We start from the raw sequence: 24,894 nt of genomic DNA, 5'->3' as shown, positions 1-24,894 counted from the left end.
TACATGATTACACACTACTCTACCACAACATATCTACAATACAACACATGATTACAACTACTCTACCACAAACATATCTACATTATAACACACTACTCTACCACAACATATCTACAATACAACACATGATTACACACTACTCTACCACAAATATCTACATTATAACACAACTACTCTACCACAACATATAGACAATACAACACATTATTACACTACTCTACCACAACATATCTACAATACAACACATTATTACACACTACTCTACCACAACATATCTACAATACAACACATTATTACACACACTACTCTACCACATATACCTACATTATTACACACTACTCTACCACAACATATCTACAATACAACACATTATTACACACTACTCTACCACAACATATCTACAATACAACACATTATTACACACTACTCTACCACAAAATATCTACAATACAAACACATTATTACACACTACTCTACCACAACATATCTACAATACAACACATGATTACACACTACTCTACCACAACATATCTACAATACAACACATTATTACACACTACTCTACCACAACATATCTACAATACAACACATGATTACACACTACTCTACCACAACATATCTACATGATTACACACTACTCTACCACAACATATCTACAATACAACACATTATTACACACTACTCTACCACAACATATCTACATTATTACACACTACTCTACCACAACATATCTACAATACAACACATGATTACACACTACTCTACCACAACATATCTACATTATAACACACTACTCTACCACAACATATCTACATGATTACACACTACTCTACCACAACATATCTACAATACAACACATGATTACACACTACTCTACCACAACATATCTACAATACAACACATTATTACACACTACTCTACCACAACATATCTACATGATTACACACTACTCTACCACAACATATCTACAATACAACACATGATTACACACTACTCTACCACAACATATCTACAATACAACACATTATTACACACTACTCTACCACAACATATCTACATGATTACACACTACTCTACCACAACATATCTACAATACAACACATTATTACACACTACTCTACCACAACATATCTACATTATTACACACTACTCTACCACAACATATCTACAATACAACACATGATTACACACTACTCTACCACAACATATCTACAATACAACACATTATAACACACTACTCTACCACAACATATCTACAATACAACACATTATTACACACTACCACAACATATCTACAATACAACACATTATTACACACTACTCTACCACAACATATCTACATTATTACACACTACTCTACCACAACATATCTACATTATAACACACTACTCTACCACAACATATCTACAATACAACACATTATTACACACTACTCTACCACAACATATCTACAATACAACACATGATTACACACTACTCTACCACAACATATCTACAATACAACACATTATTACACACTACTCTACCACAACATATCTACATTATAACACACTACTCTACCACAACATATCTACAATACAACACATTATTACACACTACTCTACCACAACATATCTACAATACAACACATTATTACACACTACTCTACCACAACATATCTACATTATTACACATTATTACACACTACTCTACCACAACATATCTACAATACAACACATTATTACACACTACTCTACCACAACATATCTACAATACAACACATTATTACACACTACTCTACCACAACATATCTACAATACAACACATGATTACACACTACTCTACCACAACATATCTACAATACAACACATTATTACACACTACCACAACATATCTACAATACAACACATTATTACACACACTACTCTACCACAACATATCTACAATACAACACATTATTACACACTACTCTACCACAACATATCTACAATACAACACATTATTACACACTACTCTACCACTACATATCTACAATACAACACATTATTACACACTACTCTACCACAACATATCTACAATACAACACATGATTACACACTACTCTACCACAACATATCTACAATACAACACATGATTACACACTACTCTACCACAACATATCTACAATACAACACATGATTACACACTACTCTACCACTACATATCTACAATACAACACATTATTACACACTACTCTACTACAACATATCTACAATACAACACATTATTACACACTACTCTACCACAACATATCTACAATACAACACATTATTACACACTACTCTACCACTACATATCTACAATACAACACATTATTACACACTACTCTACCACAACATATCTACAATACATTATTACACACTACTCTACCACAACATATCTACAATACAACACATGATTACACACTACTCTACCACAACATATCTACAATACAACACATTATAACACACTACTCTACCACAACATATCTACAATACAACACATTATAACACACTACTCTACCACAACATATCTACAATACAACACATTATTACACACTACTCTACCACAACATATCTACATTATTACACACTACTCTACCACCACATATCTACAATACAACACATTATTACACACTACTCTACCACAACATATCTACATTATTACACACTACTCTACCACAACATATCTACAATACAACACATGATTACACACTACTCTACCACAACATATCTACAATACAACACATTATTACACACTACTCTACCACAACATATCTACAATACAACACATTATTACACACTACTCTACCACAACATATCTACAATACAACACATTATTACACACTACTCTACCACAACATATCTACAATACAACACATTATTACACACTACTCTACCACAACATATCTACAATACAACACATTATTACACACTACTCTACCACAACATATCTACAATACAACACATTATTACACACACTACTCTACCACAACATATCTACAATACAACACATTATTACACACTACTCTACCACAACATATCTACAATACAACACATTATAACACACTACTCTACCACAACATATCTACAATACAACACATTATTACACTCTACCACAACATATCTACAATACAACACATTATAACACACTACTCTACCACAACATATCTACAATACAACACATTATTACACTCTACCACAACATATCTACATTATTACACACTACTCTACCACAACATATCTACAATACATTATTACACACTACTCTACCACAACATATCTACAATACAACACATTATTACACACTACTCTACCACAACATATCTACAATACAACACATTATTACACACTACTCTACCACAACATATCTACAATACAACACATGATTACACACTACTCTACCACTACATATCTACAATACAACACATTATTACACACTACTCTACCACAACATATCTACAATACAACACATTATTACACACTACTCTACCACAACATATCTACATTATTACACACTACTCTACCACAACATATCTACAATACAACACATTATTACACACTACTCTACCACTACATATCTACAATACAACACATTATTACACACTACTCTACCACTACATATCTACAATACAACACATGATTACACACTACTCTACCACAACATATCTACAATACAACACATGATTACACACTACCACAACATATCTACAATACAACACATTATTACACACTACTCTACCACAACATATCTACAATACAACACATTATTACACACTACTCTACCACAACATATCTACAATACAACACATGATTACACACTACTCTACCACTACATATCTACAATACAACACATTATTACACACTACTCTACTACAACATATCTACAATACAACACATTATTACACACTACTCTACCACAACATATCTACAATACAACACATGATTACACACTACTCTACCACAACATATCTACAATACAACACATGATTACACACTACTCTACCACAACATATCTACAATACAACACATGATTACACACTACTCTACCACTACATATCTACAATACAACACATTATTACACACTACTCTACTACAACATATCTACAATACAACACATTATTACACACTACTCTACCACAACATATCTACAATACAACACATTATTACACACTACTCTACCACTACATATCTACAATACAACACATTATTACACACTACTCTACCACAACATATCTACAATACAACACATTATAACACACTACTCTACCACAACATATCTACAATACAACACATTATTACACACTACTCTACCACAACATATCTACATTATTACACACTACTCTACCACCACATATCTACAATACAACACATTATTACACACTACTCTACCACAACATATCTACATTATTACACACTACTCTACCACAACATATCTACAATACAACACATGATTACACACTACTCTACCACAACATATCTACAATACAACACATTATTACACACTACTCTACCACAACATATCTACAATACAACACATTATTACACACTACTCTACCACAACATATCTACAATACAACACATTATTACACCACTACTCTACCACAACATATCTACAATACAACACATGATTACACACTACTCTACCACAACATATCTACAATACAACACATTATTACACACTACTCTACCACAACATATCTACAATACAACACATTATTACACACTACTCTACCACAACATATCTACAATACAACACATTATTACACACTACTCTACCACAACATATCTACAATACAACACATTATTACACACTACTCTACCACAACATATCTACAATACAACACATTATTACACACTACTCTACCACAACATATCTACAATACAACACATTATTACACACTACTCTACCACAACATATCTACAATACAACACATTATTACACCACTACTCTACCACAACATATCTACAATACAACACATTATTACACACTACTCTACCACAACATATCTACAATACAACACATTATTACACACTACTCTACCACAACATATCTACAATACAACACATTATTACACACACTACTCTACCACAACATATCTACAATACAACACATTATTACACACTACTCTACCACAACATATCTACATTATTACACACTACTCTACCACCACATATCTACAATACAACACATTATTACACACTACTCTACCACAACATATCTACATTATTACACACTACTCTACCACAACATATCTACAATACAACACATGATTACACACTACTCTACCACAACATATCTACAATACAACACATTATTACACACTACTCTACCACAACATATCTACAATACAACACATGATTACACACTACTCTACCACTACATATCTACAATACAACACATTATTACACACTACTCTACCACAACATATCTACAATACAACACATTATTACACACTACTCTACCACAACATATCTACATTATTACACACTACTCTACCACAACATATCTACAATACAACACATTATTACACACTACTCTACCACAACATATCTACAATACAACACATTATTACACACTACTCTACCACAACATATCTACAATACAACACATTATAACACACTACTCTACCACAACATATCTACAATACAACACATTATTACACACTACTCTACCACAACATATCTACAATACAACACATGATTACACACTACTCTACCACAACATATCTACAATACAACACATGATTACACACTACTCTACCACAACATATCTACATTATTACACACTACTCTACCACAACATATCTACATTATTACACACTACTCTACCACAACATATCTACAATACAACACATGATTACACACTACTCTACCACAACATATCTACATTATTACACACTACTCTACCACAACATATCTACAATACAACACATTATTACACACTACTCTACCACAACATATCTACAATACAACACATGATTACACACTACTCTACCACAACATATCTACATTATAACACACTACTCTACCACAACATATCTACAATACAACACATTATTACACACTACTCTACCACAACATATCTACAATACAACACATGATTACACACTACTCTACCACAACATATCTACATTATTACACACTACTCTACCACAACATATCTACAATACAACACATTATTACACACTACTCTACCACAACATATCTACAATACAACACATTATTACACACTACTCTACCACAACATATCTACAATACAACACATTATTACACACTACTCTACCACAACATATCTACAATACAACACATTATTACACACTACTCTACCACAACATATCTACAATACAACACATTATTACACACTACCACAACATATCTACAATACAACACATTATTACACACTACTCTACCACAACATATCTACAATACAACACATGATTACACACTACTCTACCACAACATATCTACATTATTACACACTACTCTACCACAACATATCTACAATACAACACATTATTACACACTACTCTACCACAACATATCTACAATACAACACATTATTACACACTACTCTACCACAACATATCTACAATACAACACATTATTACACACTACTCTACCACAACATATCTACAATACAACACATTATTACACACTACTCTACCACAACATATCTACAATACAACACATTATTACACCACTACTCTACCACAACATATCTACAATACAACACATGATTACACACTACTCTACCACTACATATCTACAATACAACACATTATTACACACTACTCTACCACAACATATCTACAATACAACACATTATTACACACTACTCTACTACAACATATCTACAATACAACACATTATTACACACTACTCTACCACAACATGTCTACAATACAACACATTATTACACACTACTCTACCACAACATATCTACAATACAACACATTATTACACACTACTCTACCACAACATGTCTACAATACAACACATTATTACACACTACTCTACCACAACATATCTACAATACAACACATTATTACACACTACTCTACCACAACATGTCTACAATACAACACATTATTACACACTACTCTACCACAACATATCTACAATACAACACATTATTACACACTACTCTACCACAACATATCTACAATACAACACATTATTACACACACTACTCTACCACAACATATCTACATTATTACACACTACTCTACCACAACATATCTACAATACAACACATTATAACACACTACTCTACCACAACATATCTACATTATTACACACTACTCTACCTCAACATATCTACAATACAACACATTATTACACACTACTCTACCACAACATATCTACAATACAACACATTATTACACACTACTCTACCACAACATATCTACAATACAACACATTATTACACACTACTCTACCACAACATATCTACAATACAACACATTATTACACACTACTCTACCACAACATATCTACATTATTACACACTACTCTACCACAACATATCTACAATACAACACATTATTACACACTACTCTACCACAACATATCTACAATACAACACATTATTACACACTACTCTACCACTACATATCTACAATACAACACATTATTACACACTACTCTACCACTACATATCTACAATACAACACATTATTACACACTACTCTACCACAACATATCTACAATACAACACACTACTCTACCACAACATATCTACAATACAACACATTATTACACACTACTCTACCACAACATATCTACAATACAACACATGATTACACACTACTCTACCACTACATATCTACAATACAACACATTATTACACACTACTCTACCACAACATATCTACAATACAACACATTATTACACACTACTCTACCACAACATATCTACAATACAACACATTATTACACACTACTCTACCACAACATATCTACAATACAACACATTATTACACACTACTCTACCACAACATATCTACAATACAACACATTATTACACACTACTCTACCACAACATATCTACAATACAACACATTATTACTCACTACTCTACCACAACATATCTACAATACAACACATTATTACACACTACTCTACCACAACATATCTACAATACAACACATTATTACTCACTACTCTACCACAACATATCTACAATACAACACATTATTACACACTACTCTACCACAACATATCTACAATACAACACATTATTACACCACTACTCTACCACAACATATCTACAATACAACACATTATTACACACTACTCTACCACAACATATCTACAATACAACACATTATTACACACTACTCTACCACAACATATCTACAATACAACACATTATTACACACTACTCTACCACAACATATCTACAATACAACACATTATTACACACTACTCTACCACAACATATCTACAATACAACACATTATTACACACTACTCTACCACAACATATCTACAATACAACACATTATTACACACTACTCTACCACAACATATCTACAATACAACACATTATTACACACTACACTACCACAACATGTCTACAATACAACACATTATTACACACTACTCTACCACAACATATCTACAATACAACACATTATTACACACTACTCTACCACAACATATCTACAATACAACACATTATTACACACTACTCTACCACAACATATCTACAATACAACACATTATTACACACTACTCTACCACAACATATCTACAATACAACACATTATTACACACTACTCTACCACAACATATCTACAATACAACACATTATTACACACTACTCTACCACAACATATCTACAATACAACACATTATTACACACTACTCTACCACAACATATCTACAATACAACACATGATTACACACTACCACAACATATCTACAATACAGCAATATAACAATATTACAATGTACGTGTGTGTAGAGTGTGTGTGGTAGCATGTGTGTGTGTATGCATATGTGTGCCTGTGTGTCTGTGTCTCTTCACAGTCCATAAGGTGTAGTTTTATCTGCTTTTTAAATCAGATTTTTCTGCTTGCATGAGTTACTTGATATGGAATAGAGTTGTAGTAGTCATAGTCATAGCTCTATGTAGTATCATGCGTTTCCCATAGTTTATTCTGGACTTGGGGACTGTGAAGAGACCTCTAGCTGTGTGCTAGTCGTTTCAACTAGGGCTGTGGCTGTCATGAAATTTTGTCAGCAGGTTATTGTCATGCAAAAGACTGCCGGTCTCATGGTAATTGACTGTTAATCCATAGGTTGCATATTTAAAGCATGTCTCGCCAATGCGTCAAAATACCGCTATAACATTTCCCCTGTTTTGGCACTGTCTCGTATTGCTGTCCATATGAGAGCTTCGGTAAAGAATGTGTGATCAACAAACGGTATGAGAGTAGATACGGGGAAAATGTAACAGAGTTGGTCCGCGTTGAGATATCTTGATATTTAAACAATTTATCTTCATCTCCCCGCTATTCATGAGCTGATCTGCTATCTGTATAATCGTCAACTAGATTTTGTCAAATAGCAGATATTCTGTCATTCGTTGGAGGTTATCTAGCGCGAACCACTGCTTTTGATCATGGCAAGGCGACCGGAAACATGACCGAATACAAAAGTGTAGCTAATCCCTCCGCAAGGCAATCAAACAAGCTAAGCTTCAGTATAGAGACAAAGTAGAGTCGCAATTCAACGGCTCAGACAAGAGAGGTATGTGGCAGGGTCTACAGTCAATCACGGATTACAAAAAGAAAATGAGCCCCGTCGCAGACCAGGATGTCTTGCTCCCAGACAGACTAAACAACTTATTTGCTCGCTTTGAGGACAATACAGTGCTACCGACACGGCCAGCTACCAAAACCTGCGGGCTCTCCTTCACCGCAGCCAACGTGAGTAAAACATTTAAACGTGTTAACCCTTGCAAGGCTGCCGGCCCATACGGCATCCCTAGCCGCGTCCTCAGAGCATGCGCAGACCAGCTGGCTGGTGTGTTTACGGACATATTCAATCAATCCCTATCCCAGTCTGCTGTTCCCACATGCTTCAAGAGGGCCACCATTGTTCCTGTACCCAAGAAAGCTAAGGTAACTGAGCCCCGTAGCACTCACTTCCGTCATCATGAAGTGCTTTGAGAGACTAGTCAAGGATCATATCACCTCCACCCTACCGGACACCCTAGACCCACTACAATTTGCTTACCGCCCCAATAGTTCCACAGACGACGCAATCGCAATCACACTGCACACTGCCCTAACCCATCTGGACAAGAGGAATACCTATGTAAGAATGCTGTTCACTGACTACAGCTCAACATTTAACACAATAGTACCCTCCAAACTGGTCATTAAGCTCAAGACCCTGGGTCTCGACCCCGCCCTGTGCAACTGGGGCCTGGACTTCCTGACGGGACGCCCCCAGGTGGTGAGGGTAGGAAACAACATCTCCACCCCGCTGATCCTCAACACTGGGGCCCCACAAGGGTGTGTTCTCAGCCCTCTCCTGTACTCCCTGTTCACCCATGACTGTGTGGCCATGCACGCCTCCAACTCAATCATCAGGTTTGCAGACGACACTACAGTGGTAGGCTTGATTACTAACAATGACGAGACGGCCTACAGGGAGGAGGTGAGGGCCCTCGGAGTGTGGTGTCAGGAAAATAACCTCACACTCAACGTCAACAAAACAAAGGAGATGATCGTGGACTTCAGGAAACAGCAGAGGGAGCACGCCCCTATCCACATCGATAGCACGCCCCTATCCACAAGGTGGAACGTTTTAAGTTCCTTGGCATACACATCACGGACAAACTGAAATGCTCCACCCACACAGACAGCATGGTGAAGAAGGCGCAACAGCGCCTCTTCAACCTCAGGAGGCTCAAGAAATGTGGCTTGTTACCAAAAACACTCACAAACTTTTACAGATGCACAATCGAGAGCATCCTGTCGGGCTGTATCACCACCTGGTACGGCAACTGCTCCGCCCACAACCGTAAGGCTCTCCAGAGGGTAGTGAGGTCTGCACAACGCATCACCGGGGGCAAACTACCTGCCCTCCAGGACACCTCCACCACCTGATGTCACAGGAAGGCCAAAAAGATCATCAAGGACAACAAACACCCGAGCCACTGCCTGTTCACCCCGCTATCATCCAAAAAGCATGGTCAGTACAGGTGCATCAAAGCTGGGACTGAGAGACTGAAAAACAGCTTCTATCTCAAGGCCATCAGACTGTTAAACAGCCATCACTAACATTGAGTGGCTTCTGCCAAGATACTGACTCAAATCTCTAGCCACTTTAATAATTCAAAATTGGATGTAATAAATGTATCACTAGTCACTTTAAACAATGCCACTTTATATAATGTTTACATACCCTACATTACTCATCTCATATGTATATTCTGTACTCTATACCATCTACTGCATCTTGCCTATGCCGTTCGGCCATTGCTCATCCATATATTTATATGTACATATTATTATTCATTCCTTTACACTTGTGTGTAAAAGGTAGTTGTTGTGAAATTGTTAGAATACTTGTTAGATATTACTGCATGGTCGGAACTAGAAGCACAAGCATTTCGCTACACTCGCATTAACATCTGCTAATCATGTGTATGTGACAAATAACATTTGATTTGATTTGAAACTTAGCAACTTAGGTCATTTTACTTTTGTTTGACTGCCGTTACAGAGTTGGTCTGATTCGACAATGCTATAGCCTACTCGGGGTGCGCTCAGCGTGTAATGAGCACGCTCTGTGTCGAGATAGCCTAGGCCTACTGCTGAAATGCACTGAATTAACATGATAATGCTCATAATTTATGAACGGCCTGTTTCGCAATTCACAACACTGTCATTGGCAATCAAAGTTACTCCATCATTACTAAATATCAGTTTCACTTGCCTTGAAATCTCTACATAATGGCCAACCAAGCCGGCAACGTGGCGCAGCGATATTCTTCTTTTGGGAGAACCCTGGCATAGTGACTATATCTTGATTTTAAATGCTTTAAAATGGCACTTGTGATTTTTACGGTATTCCCAGGGAATCTCTAGATAAATACGAATTATTGGTAGATTTTCAGGAAAATATTAATCCCTAATGTGTAGCACCGTTAACAGTTTTAACAGTCATTTTCTTAATGGGCGCAGGCTTATTAGTAACTGGAATAGGCAATTTCATAAATACGTCAAGTGTCTGGTTGCTCCTCATTACACACCAACATTAATAATATGCATGTCAATCTCTCCTGGCTCAAAGTAGACGAGAGAATGATTTCATCACTACTTGTGAGAGGTAGTGTTGAATGCATGTTGAATGCACAGAGCTGTCTGTTTAAACAACTAGCACACAGCTCAGACACCCATGCCTAGCACCCATCATTTTTTATTTTTAAAACAAAACGTTTATTCTTTCAGTGAAATACGTTACCGTTCCGTATTTTATCGAACGGGTGGCATCCATAAGTCGAAATATTGCTGTTACATTGCACAACCTTCAATGTTATGTCATAATTATGTAAAATTCTGGCAAATTAGTTCGGAACGAGGCAGGCGGCCCAAACTGTTGCATATACTCTAACTCTGCGTGCAATGAACACAAGAGAAGTGACACCATTTCCCTAGTTAATATTGCCTGCTAACATGAATTTTTTTTTAACTAAATATGCAGGTTTAAAAATATATACTTCTGTGTATTGATTTTAAGAAAGGCATTGATGTTTATAGTTAGGTACATTCGTGCAACGATTGTGCTTTTGTTAAATCATCACCCTTAAGGCGAAGTAAGCTGTGATTTTAAGATAAATTAACAGGCACCGCATTGATTATATGCAACGCAGGACAAGCTAGTTAACCTAGTAATATCATCAACCATGTGTAGTTAACTAGTGATTATGTTAAGATTGATTGTTTTTTAATAAGATAAGTTTAATGCTAGCTAGCAACTTACCTTAGCTCCTTGCTGCACTCGCGTAACACGCAGTTTCCTCATGGAATGCAATGTAATCGGCCATAATTGGCATCCAAAAATGCTGAATACCGATTGTTATGAAAACTTGAAATCGGCCCTAATTCATCGGCCGACCTCTAATAAATACCTGGTAGAAACTGCCATGCAGTATTGAGAGAGTCTACCAGAACAAAGTACTTATTTTGTTCAAAACTCCTATCCCCAAAATAGGAGAACTAAACAATATTTATATTTTTTTGAATGTAGTATTGGTCCATGACCACTTAAGGGAGAGTTATGACAAGTGTGTTTCATTTGGTGATCTCATGAAGGACATGAAACACACATAACTGTATCTCTTAAAGTGTATATTTCCCAGCTGTCAGGTACACATCTAAATATTGTGAAACATATGTGATTAAACATGAAACTATTTGTGAAAAGATGTAATGTGATGTGAACCTTCTAAATGAGAGTATGGATTTTCATATAAAGATTAACTAGTCAGTAGACACACCCCTGTGAGCCCAGACATCACATTTGGCATCATGGACCAGCCTTTTCTCTGAAGTGTATAAAACCACCCGTGACGAAATGTACATTTCATGCCAAAGAGACCCACGGTAAACCGGACATCTCGCATGGTTACGAAGTCAGAGAACGCCAGGACAGAGTCACCACGTTGGAATGGCTACAATTCTATAGACCATTAGACCATACAGCTGTAGTTTTGCTACACGGCTGGAAATGGTTCAACTCTGAGACTATCGATCACTACAGAAGGAGACAATTCTAGATGACACAAATTACTAGTCTGCAGCTAGAAATTACGTAAACCTAGAACGAGAATACAGAACCGCCGCAGCATCTATTCTATGAAAACATTTCCGAATGGTACTCTGAAGTATTCATTCTAACCACCTACAACCACGAAAGATATTGTGACTTCTGGGAAAGTTAACCAGAGACTCTGATGAACATTACTGGATGATTGAGTGTTTTCAACAGAGTGACAACAACGACATCCAGGTGTAAATATGTACATTCCAATTTCTTTCAGAATGAGCGGCCGTTCATGTGCAAAGTATTAGCATTTCAATGAACACAATTATAGACTGTGTGTAGGTGAATCCATGTTGTTTTTCCCGCTCTTTCTCAGTCCTCACCCCTTTCCTTTTGTCCTTTTGTCATATCGGCTTAGCCCACTAGAGACTTTTCTGTCATTGTTAGTAACCAATATCTACTGTTTGTTTGTGATGTATTTCTGTGATTAGTTGGTTAGTAAATATATAATTAAGCCAATTTGTATATTGCTGATTCATTATGGAAACTAGGGTTCGTGCAGATAAGGTAATAACTACCACATTACATTACAGTAATAACTTGGACCCAATATCTGACATCTCTCTCTCTCTCTCTCTCTCTCTCACTCTGTCTCTCTCTGACGCTCAGTCTGTCTCTCTGTTTCTTTCTGTTTGTTCTTCAATTTGTTCAGCTCGCTCTTATCTTTTTTTCAATCGTAAAGCGGCAATTTAAATTTAACATCATGTTCAATTTGTTAATTTTGTTCCCATCTCCATTGAGAGCGAGGGAAATAGAGAAAAAAAAGACAGAGTGGGAGCTTTGAAATGCTAAACAAGATTGTTCTTGGCCAGCTGCCTCTCCCCAAAACAAAACTAGTGTGTGTGTGTGTGTGTGTGTGTGTGTGTGTGTGTGTGTGTGTGTGTGTGTGTGTGTGTGTGTGTGTGTGTGTGTGTGTGTGTGTGTGTGTGTGTGTGTGTGTGTGTGTGTGTGTGCGTGCATGCGTGCGAGCGAGAGACAGAGAGCGAGAGAGAAGGAACCTGGACTTCACCAAAGAAATCAAAAATACAGACATTGTCATCCTACAAGAAACATGGTATAGAGGAGACGGACTCACTGGTTGCCCTCTAGATTACAGAGACCTGGAGTCCCACCCACCAAACTACCAGGTGTGAAACAGGGAAGGGACTCAGGGGGTATGCTAATTTGGTATAGAGCAGACCTAACTAATCTATTAAATTAATCAAAACAGGAACATTTTACATTTGGCTAGAAATTCAAAAGGAAATGCTCTGTTGCACGCCGGGTATGTACATTGTCAATGGTAGGCATCAAGGGAACTCCTAGGGTCGTACACCTATAGCTCATCTCTTGGCAGTAGTACTGTAGACTACTTCATCACTGACCACTCTCAGAGCGTTCACAGTCAGCCCACTGACACCCTTATCAGATCACAGCAAAATCACAGTCTACTAGAACAGAGCAATACTCAAACATGAGGCATCAAAGCCAAAGGAACTGAGTAATATTAAGAAATGCTATAGATGAAAGGAAAGTAGTGTGGAAATCTACCAAAAACAATTAGGCAACAACAAATTAAATCCCTTTTAGACAAAACGTGGACAAAACGTTTCACTGTAATAGTGAAGGTGGAAACTTGGCAGTAGAAAACCTAAACAGTTTATTTGACCTCTCAGCTTCCCTATCAAATCTAAAAATTTCAAGCAGAAAACCTCAGAAAATTAACAACAATGACATATGGTTTGATGAAGAATGCAAAAACCTAAGAAAGGTTTCTCAATTTCTATCCAACCAAAAACATAGAGACCCAGAAAACCTGAGCATTCACTATGGTGAATCACTAAATCAATATAGAAATACACTATGGAAAAAGAAGGAACAGCAAGTCAGAAATCAGCTCAATGTCATTGAAGAATCAATAGAATCAAACCACTTCTGGGAAAATTGAAACACACTAAATGTAACCGATGTGAAATGGCTAGCTAGTTAGCGGTGGTGCGCGCTAATAGCGTTTCAATCGGTGACGTCACTCGCTTTGAGACCTTGAAGTAGTGGTTCCCCTTGCTCTGCAAGGGCCGCGGCTTTTGTGGTGCGATGGGTAACGATGCTTCGTGAGTGACTGTGGTTGATGTGTGCAGAGGGTCCCTGGTTCGAGCCCAGGTTGGGGCGAGGAGAGGGACGGAAGCTATACTGTTACATAAACAAACAACACGAAGAGTTATCTTTCCAAAACGAAGATGTATGGATAAACCACTTCTCCAATCGTTTTGTTTCTATAACAAAGAACAAACAGCAAAAAAAACATACATGATCAAATACAAATCTTAGAATCAACTATTAAAAACTACCAGAACCCACTGGATTCTCCAATTACATTGAATGAACTACAGGACAAAATACAAAACCCTCCAACCCAAAAAGGCCTGTGGTGTTGATGTCATCCTAAATTAAATTATAAAATACACAGACCATAAATTCTAATTGGATATACTTAAACTCTTTAACATCATCCTTAGCTCTGGCATCTTCCCCAATATTTGGAACCAAGGACTGATCACCCAAATCCCCAAAAGTGGAGACAAATTTGACCCCAATAACTACCGTGGGATATTCGTCAACAGCCACCTTGGGAAAATCCTCTGCATTATCATTGACAGAAGACTCGTACATTTCCTCAGTGAAAACAATGTACTGAGCAAATGTAAAATTGGCTTTTTACCAAATTACCGTACGAAAGACCATGTATTCACCCTGCACACCCTAATTGACAACCAAACAAACCAAAACAAAGGCAAAGTCTTCTCATGCTTTGTAGATTTCAAAAAAGCCTTCGACTCAATTTGGCATGAGGGTCTGCTATACAAATTGATGGAAAATGGTGTTTGGGTAAAAACATACGACATTATAAAATCTATGTACACAATTAGGATCTGGCTAAAAATACTTTAATCAGTTATAGAACCCATTGCCCTTGTCTGTACATTCAACAACCCGGTCGCATTCCGCTTCGCTCCACAGGTAGTATCACATTTCACTTCATTTCATTACAGTACAACGGTTTGATTTGTTTGATCTTAGCTAGCTACATAGCCGTCTTTGTATCAAAGATAATTGTGTAGTTTAGAGCGATTTTCTAGGTTAGCTAGCCAGCTAGTTTCGTCCTTTTAACGTAACGTAACGTAATCAACACTGCTAGCTAGCCAGCTAGCCACCGAATAGCAGCACTGTAGAATCTATTACATTCAACGGAACAACGGAACGACTTGATTAGTGTAGTGTTAGCTAGCTACATAGTTGTCTTTGCTGTCCTTGTATCTAAGATAACTGTGGAGTCTAGAGTAATTTTCGGTTAGCTAGCCAGCTATTTTCGTCCGCCGCGCTGCCGTTCTCCTACCTAGTCAATACTGCTAGTCAACACTGCTAACACTGCTAACACTGCTAGCTAGCCAACTTCTACCGAATAGCAGCACTGTAGAAACTATTACATTACAACGGAACGATTTGATTAGTGCAGTGTTAGCTAGCTAGTGTTAGCTAGCTACATAGTTGTCTTTGCTGTCCTTGTATCTAAGACAATTGTGTAGTATAAACTAATTATCTGGCCAGTTACCGAGGTTACCTAGCCAGCTATCGAGGTTACCTAGCCAGCTACACTTTCAAACAAAGTCAACAACGCAGCCACTGCTAGCCAGACTACTTCAGCAGTACTGTATCATTTTAACCATTTTAGTCAATAAGATTTTTGCAACGTAAGCTTAACTTTCTGAACATTCGAGACTTGTAGTCCACTTGTCATTCCAATCTCCTTTGCATTAGCGTAGCCTCTTCTGTAGCCTGTCAACTATGTGTCTGTCTATCCCTGTTCTCTCCTCTCTGCACAGACCATACAAACGCTTCACACCGCGTGGCCGCACCGCGCGGCCACCCTAACCTGGTGGTCCCAGCGCGCACGACCCACGTGGAGTTCCAGGTCTCCGGTAGCCTCTGGAACTGCCGATCTGCGGCCAACAAGGCAGAGTTCATGTCAGCCCATGCTTCCCTCCAGTCCCTCGACTTCTTGGCACTGACGGAAACATGGATCACCACAGATAACACTGCTACTCCTACTGCTCTCTCTTCGTCTGCCCACGTGTTCTCGCACACCCCGAGAGCTCCTGGTCAGCGGGGTGGTGGCACCGGGATCCTCATCTCTCCCAAGTGGTCATTCTCTCTTTCTCCCCTTACCCATCTGTCTATCGCCTCCTTTGAATTCCATGCTGTCACAGTTACCAGCCCTTTCAAGCTTAACATCCTTATCATTTATCGCCCTCCAGGTTCCCTCGGAGAGTTCATCAATGAGCTTGATGCCTTGATAAGCTCCTTTCCTGAGGACGGCTCACCTCTCACAGTTCTGGGTGACTTTAACCTCCCCACATCTACCTTTGACTCATTCCTCTCTGCCTCCTTCTTTCCACTCCTCTCCTCTTTTGACCTCACCCTCTCACCTTCCCCCCCTACTCACAAGGCAGGCAATACGCTTGACCTCATCTTTACTAGATGCTGTTCTTCCACTAACCTCATTGCAACTCCCCTCCAAGTCTCCGACCACTACCTTGTATCCTTTTCCCTCTCGCTCTCATCCAACACTTCCCACACTGCCCCTACTCGGATGGTATCGCGCCGTCCCAACCTTCGCTCTCTCTCCCCCGCTACTCTCTCCTCTTCCATCCTATCATCTCTTCCCTCTGCTCAAACCTTCTCCAACCTATCTCCTGATTCTGCCTCCTCAACCCTCCTCTCCTCCCTTTCTGCATCCTTTGACTCTCTATGTCCCCTATCCTCCAGGCCGGCTCGGTCCTCCCCTCCCGCTCCGTGGCTCGACGACTCATTGCGAGCTCACAGAACAGGGCTCCGGGCAGCCGAGCAGAAATGGAGGAAAACTCGCCTCCCTGCGGAACTGGCATCCTTTCACTCCCTCCTCTCTACATTTTCCTCTTCTGTCTCTGCTGCTAAAGCCACTTTCTACCACTCTAAATTCCAAGCATCTGCCTCTAACCCTAGGAAGCTCTGCCACCTTCTCCTCCCTCCTGAATCCTCCTCCCCCTCCCCCCCCCTCCTCCCTCTCTGCAGATGACTTCGTCAACCATTTTGAAAAGAAGGTCGACGACATCCGATCCTCGTTTGCTAAGTCAAACGACACCGCTGGTTCTGCTCACACTGCCCTACCCTGTGCTCTGACCTCTTTCTCCCCTCTCTCTCCAGATGAAATCTCGCGTCTTGTGACGGCCGGCCGCCCAACAACCTGCCCGCTTGACCCTATCCCCTCCTCTCTTCTCCAGACCATTTCCGGAGACCTTCTCCCTTACCTCACCTCGCTCATCAACTCATCCTTGACCGCTGGCTACGTCCCTTCCGTCTTCAAGAGAGCGAGAGTTGCACCCCTTCTGAAAAAACCTACACTCGATCCCTCCGATGTCAACAACTACAGACCAGTATCCCTTCTTTCTTTTCTCTCCAAAACTCTTGAACGTGCCGTCCTTGGCCAGCTCTCCTGCTATATCTCTCAGAATGACCTTCTTGATCCAAATCAGTCAGGTTTCAAGACTAGTCATTCAACTGAGACTGCTCTTCTCTGTATCACGGAGGCGCTCCGCACTGCTAAAGCTAACTCTCTCTCCTCTGCTCTCATCCTTCTAGACCTATCGGCTGCCTTCGATACTGTGAACCATCAGATCCTCCTCTCCACCCTCTCCGAGTTGGGCATCTCCGGCGCGGCCCACGCTTGGATTGCGTCCTACCTGACAGGTCGCTCCTACCAGGTGGCGTGGCGAGAATCTGTCTCCTCACCACGTGCTCTCACCACTGGTGTCCCCCAGGGCTCTGTTCTAGGCCCTCTCCTATTCTCGCTATACACCAAGTCACTTGGCTCTGTCATAACCTCACATGGTCTCTCCTATCATTGCTATGCAGACGACACACAATTAATCTTCTCCTTTCCCCCTTCTGATGACCAGGTGGCGAATCGCATCTCTGCATGTCTGGCAGACATATCAGTGTGGATGACGGATCACCACCTCAAGCTGAACCTCGGCAAGACGGAGCTGCTCTTCCTCCCGGGGAAGGACTGCCCGTTCCATGATCTCGCCATCACGGTTGACAACTCCATTGTGTCCTCCTCCCAGAGCGCTAAGAACCTTGGCGTGATCCTGGACAACACCCTGTCGTTCTCAACTAACATCAAGGCGGTGGCCCGTTCCTGTAGGTTCATGCTCTACAACATCCGCAGAGTACGACCCTGCCTCACACAGGAAGCGGCGCAGGTCCTAATCCAGGCACTTGTCATCTCCCGTCTGGATTACTGCAACTCGCTGTTGGCTGGGCTCCCTGCCTGTGCCATTAAACCCCTACAACTCATCCAGAACGCCGCAGCCCGTCTGGTGTTCAACCTTCCCAAGTTCTCTCACGTCACCCCGCTCCTCCGCTCTCTCCACTGGCTTCCAGTTGAAGCTCGCATCCGCTACAAGACCATGGTGCTTGCCTACGGAGCTGTGAGGGGAACGGCACCTCAGTACCTTCAGGCTCTGATCAGGCCCTACACCCAAACAAGGGCACTGCGTTCATCCACCTCTGGCCTGCTCGCCTCCCTACCACTGAGGAAGTACAGTTCCCGCTCAGCCCAGTCAAAACTGTTCGCTGCTCTGGCACCCCAATGGTGGAACAAACTCCCTCACGACGCCAGGACAGCGGAGTCAATCACCACCTTCCGGAGACACCTGAAACCCCACCTCTTTAAGGAATACCTAGGATAGGATAAAGCAATCCTTCTGACCCCCCCCCCTTAAAAGATTTAGATGCACTATTGTAAAGTGGCTGTTCCACTGGATGTCATAAGGTGAATGCACCAATTTGTAAGTCGCTCTGGATAAGAGCGTCTGCTAAATGACTTAAATGTAAATGTATGGTTGTGAGGTCTGGGGTCCGCTCACCAACCAAGAATTCACAAAATGTGACTCTGCATGCAGAATTCTGCAAAAATATCCTCTGTGTACAACGTAAAACACCAAATAATGCATGCAGAGCAGAATTAGGCCGATACCCACTAATTATCAAAATCCAGAAAAGTGCTGTTAAACCAAACTTTCCATAACAAAGCCATCACCTACAGAGAGACGAACCTGGATAAGTGTCCCCTAAGCAGACTGGTCCTTGGGTTCTGTTCACGAACACAATCAGACCCCACAGAGCCCCAGGACAGCAAAACAATTAGACCCAAACAAATTATGAGAGAGAGGTGTGAGAGCCTGGCTATTGCATGGCGATTATAGTCTGGCAATTGAAATGCCATCGAAAAACATGGCTGGCTAGAGAAGACAGACTATGTCATAACTGTGGGTCAGGAGAGATAGAAAGTGAAGAACACTTTCTAATCGTTTACCACAAACATAGATTACTTAGCGAGTCCTTCCCAAAATTCACAATGAAAATGTCTACACATTTTACAAAACAATCAAACAAAGATAAAATGTGTATATTTTGGGGGGGAAAGGTCTGTTGTGATAGATTTTGCCTCATAATAAGTCACAGCTTGTTACAAGTTAAGGGAGGAAACATAAAATGTTCTATTGTACTATTTTATTATAATGATTGCATATAGACAATATAAATACCACCAATATTTTTGTATTTATGGATTAGATTCTGAACGTTGACCATTATTACATTTTTGTATTGGATATTTATTTGTTTTATATACAGTACCAGTCAAAAGATAGGACAAGGGTTTTTCTTTATTTTTTACTGTTTTCTACATTGTAGAATAATAGTGAAGACATCAAAACTATGAAATAACACATATGGAATCATGTAGTAACCAAAAAAGTGTTAAACAAATCAAAATATATTTTATATTTGAGATTTTTCAAAGTAGCCACCCTTTGTCTTGATGACAGCTTTGCACTGTAACGGGCTTCCTCCTTCTCTTCATCCGAAGAGGAGTAGCAAGGATTAGACCAAAATGCAGCGTTGGAGTTATACATATTATTTATTACAAGGAACAGACGAAGACGGAAAAAACTCTTGAACAACAATACAAAACAACAAACGAAGTAGACAGACCTGGACTACGAACTTACACGTAACGAAGAACGAACGAACCAGTACTGACTACAAACAAACGAACGAACGATACAGTCCCGTATGGTGCAACAAACACAGATACAGGAAACAACCACCCACAACAAACAATGTGAAAACACCTACCTTAATATGGCTCTCAATCAGAGGAAATGAAAACCACCTGCCTCTAATTGAGAACCATATCAGGTCACCCATTAACCAACACGAAACACATAACATAGACTGCCCACCCAAACTCACGCCCTGACCGACTAACACATACAAAATAACAGAAAACAGGTCAGGAACGTGACATGCACGCTCTTGGCATGTGTTTATCCGGCTGGATTTAAAAAATATACATACAAAAGAAAATGTATGTTCACCCCTACTTCTAAAACCAAAGTTGCACCACTGTCTATGTGTAATAGGAATAGGCTAAATACAATTACAGGCTATTTATATACTATAGGCTGAGGCATCAGAAGCATAGGCGTTATTATTTTATTTTCACAACAGTTTAAAACACCATTAAAGTTGTCAGGAGCATATATCCTGGTCCAGGAGCGCCTTGAGGATGGCAATACTGTAGCAACTTCAGTCTGATATATTGTCAAATCAAATCAAATGTTATTGGTCACATACAGGTGTTTAGCAGATGTTATTGCAGGTGTAGTGAGATGCTTGTGCTTCTAGTTGTGGCACATAGATGTCTTGACAGTGGAGTAGGCGATCTGGCTTGTGTGCTGGTGCTCGTTTTTACATTTTAGAACATTCAGTTGAACGGAAAGGTTGCTGTACTGAACGATCAGTTGAAAAACAGGGAGGGGTTGTGTGTTCAAAATGCACCGCTGCCTTTTAAATACGTCACTCATTGCTTCAAGCCACACCCTGGCACACCCACCCAACAGAACAAACGTATCTCAAAGTCTGTTCAAAATGTTTAAGGAAAACGTGTCATTCAGTACAAACGTTCCGCAATGTAGCAAACGTTCATGCCAACTGAACGCACCCCAAATTCCACGACAACCCAGTTTACACAAACGAGAAACCCGACCCTTTATCCTGAAAGATCAAATCCCCATCCCCTCGCCGCCGCAGCCACAAATTCTGCATGGGCGCACCTTCTTATTGACAGTTGTGTAATAGACCGATCATGTCAGTTGCTGCATCTGGCTGGTAATAAATGAATACTATCTGAGAAAACTACTCGCAAAGCAAGCAAAATTACAAATAAGTAATATATACAAATTATCCCCATGTAATAATATTATAATAGTGTGATGCCTAGTCATGACCCTAAACCAGGCGCTCCATTCGACTAGAGATCAGTAATCGGTTGAAATACATGTTGTGATCTAATGGAATGGACACCTAGAAGAATCTGCAAATTATAAGGCAAATCAGATCGTGCCACTCGCCACGATGCTGGTTTGGGTGGCTGCCAGCCCTGCCCCTCTCTCCCCCGGCGCGGCCCTCTACCTCTGTCCGCTGACCAGCCTAGAGTCGGACGTCACAGCGGTCCCTCCCGCAGAAGCCAGGGTGACACTACGCCTGAGAATCTCAGCCAGTGGCACAGAATGACAAGCCTGCCTGTGCTATCAGACCTGGCGTCGAGTCAACATGCTTAACAAGGACAAAACTAGTTTAATTGGTTTCATTCGCAGGGCAGGTAATTGAGGCAACTTAGTTTGATTATAAAAAAGTGTAGACTTACTGCTGACTTTCATAGAGCCAAAAGCCGAGGGCTGCGGCACTGGTTTGCAGCTCTCCGCGAAGGAGGTGGTTCTGGGCCGCCCCGACATGATCCAATCCTCGAATCAAATACTGTATGCTACGTGACTGTAACTTTGGTGCCTTGGTAGATTTCTTTCTAAACCTTTGCATTCAAAGAATGACAGTTCCTTAATCTGAATGTTAGATTATTTACAATATGATTTTTTTTATCAACTCCTCTCCACGAGCCTTCACAGTCGTTATTTTGACCTATCACTCTACCCTTTCTCGTCCCACAATAGTCGTTCAAAGCATCCTTTCTTCCTTTGGTTCCTCGTTTTCCTTCAGTTGATAATAGGCCTTGGAGACACGTCTTCGACTAAATAGTCATGAATCTGGCCCTGTGGCCCCCAAATGAACCCACTGCTGGTTTGATTTCCTTAATTTGGTCACAGTTGAGCACAAAATTACACAAGTGAAGAAACAATCAGATAATGCGTTAATGGGGAATGGTTGCTGTATATTCCTATAGATCCAGGACCATGCAGATCCTCTTCATATTCCGATGGAGACTCAACGATCCGTCCGCCATGCCGGCTCCCTCGCTCTTCTACCCTACCGACTATTCAAACGGAAAAATCTGCCAGTTGCCCAATTTTTACATTAACGATTTCCACGGCCCTGCAAACTCGTCCCAACTCCACACACGGCGACGTCCAAATCCGGTTATTCCAGTTGGCTATCTAGTCTTGTGCACTTCGTTCCTCTGGAAAGGACAGTTCCAGTCAGACCCGACGATTCTGGCATTATCTTTTATTCCTTCCCAATCGGTTTTGGGCTCGCTGTCTTATTCACTACGAACCTTTGTAACGCTATTTGCGTAAATGGTGAGGCTTGGTTCTATGGGCAGATGCGCGTAGAGACGGGGTTACGCCAATAAACCAGTGTAGAGAATCGGAGAAAAGTGCACGCGCAATGGTATCTGGGGGGGGGTAGCCAATTCAACCAATCTGAAGCGTATCTCTTGGCGATGGGCCGAGAGCCCCGTACTGTAGACCAATAAGGACGCTGTTCTTGTAGAACACATGGCATAGTTTGCTTGACACCGCCCCTGGTGTTCGGAAGCTCGTGTCCGTGCGTTATTGCGACTGGGGCAATGGGCGTTAACCGGGGGGGGGGTAGTCAGAAAGATTGATAGCAGTCTCAGCCAATCCAACTGAGAGAAATGGTACTTGCACCAATGGCTGAAAAGCTGCAACCGGT

General features: G+C 40.1%; 1 protein-coding gene across 4 annotated transcripts in view; it reads right to left on the bottom strand.

Annotated features, from left to right (window-relative positions):
• The window catches only part of LOC120058450 (glycogen synthase kinase-3 beta-like), a 79,225-nt gene extending 54,756 nt beyond the window's left edge, over positions 1-24,469 (bottom strand). For all 4 annotated transcript variants that reach the window (XR_005478009.1, XM_039007113.1, XM_039007114.1 and 1 more), the window contains exon 1: positions 23,633-24,469. Coding sequence is in view for 3 of the 4 variants with exons in the window: in XM_039007113.1 (XP_038863041.1) it covers positions 23,633-23,720 (88 nt within the window). In the remaining variant the exon portion in view is untranslated. The remainder of the gene's footprint in view (positions 1-23,632) is intronic.
• Positions 24,470-24,894: the final 425 nt, after the last annotated feature.

The sequence above is a fragment of the Salvelinus namaycush genome, chromosome 13 (genome assembly GCF_016432855.1).
Source record: "Salvelinus namaycush isolate Seneca chromosome 13, SaNama_1.0, whole genome shotgun sequence".
In the NCBI taxonomy this organism is placed as follows: domain Eukaryota; kingdom Metazoa; phylum Chordata; class Actinopteri; order Salmoniformes; family Salmonidae; genus Salvelinus; species Salvelinus namaycush.
The sequence above is the reverse complement of the archived record's forward strand: the minus strand, read 5'-3'. Positions and strand labels throughout refer to the sequence as shown.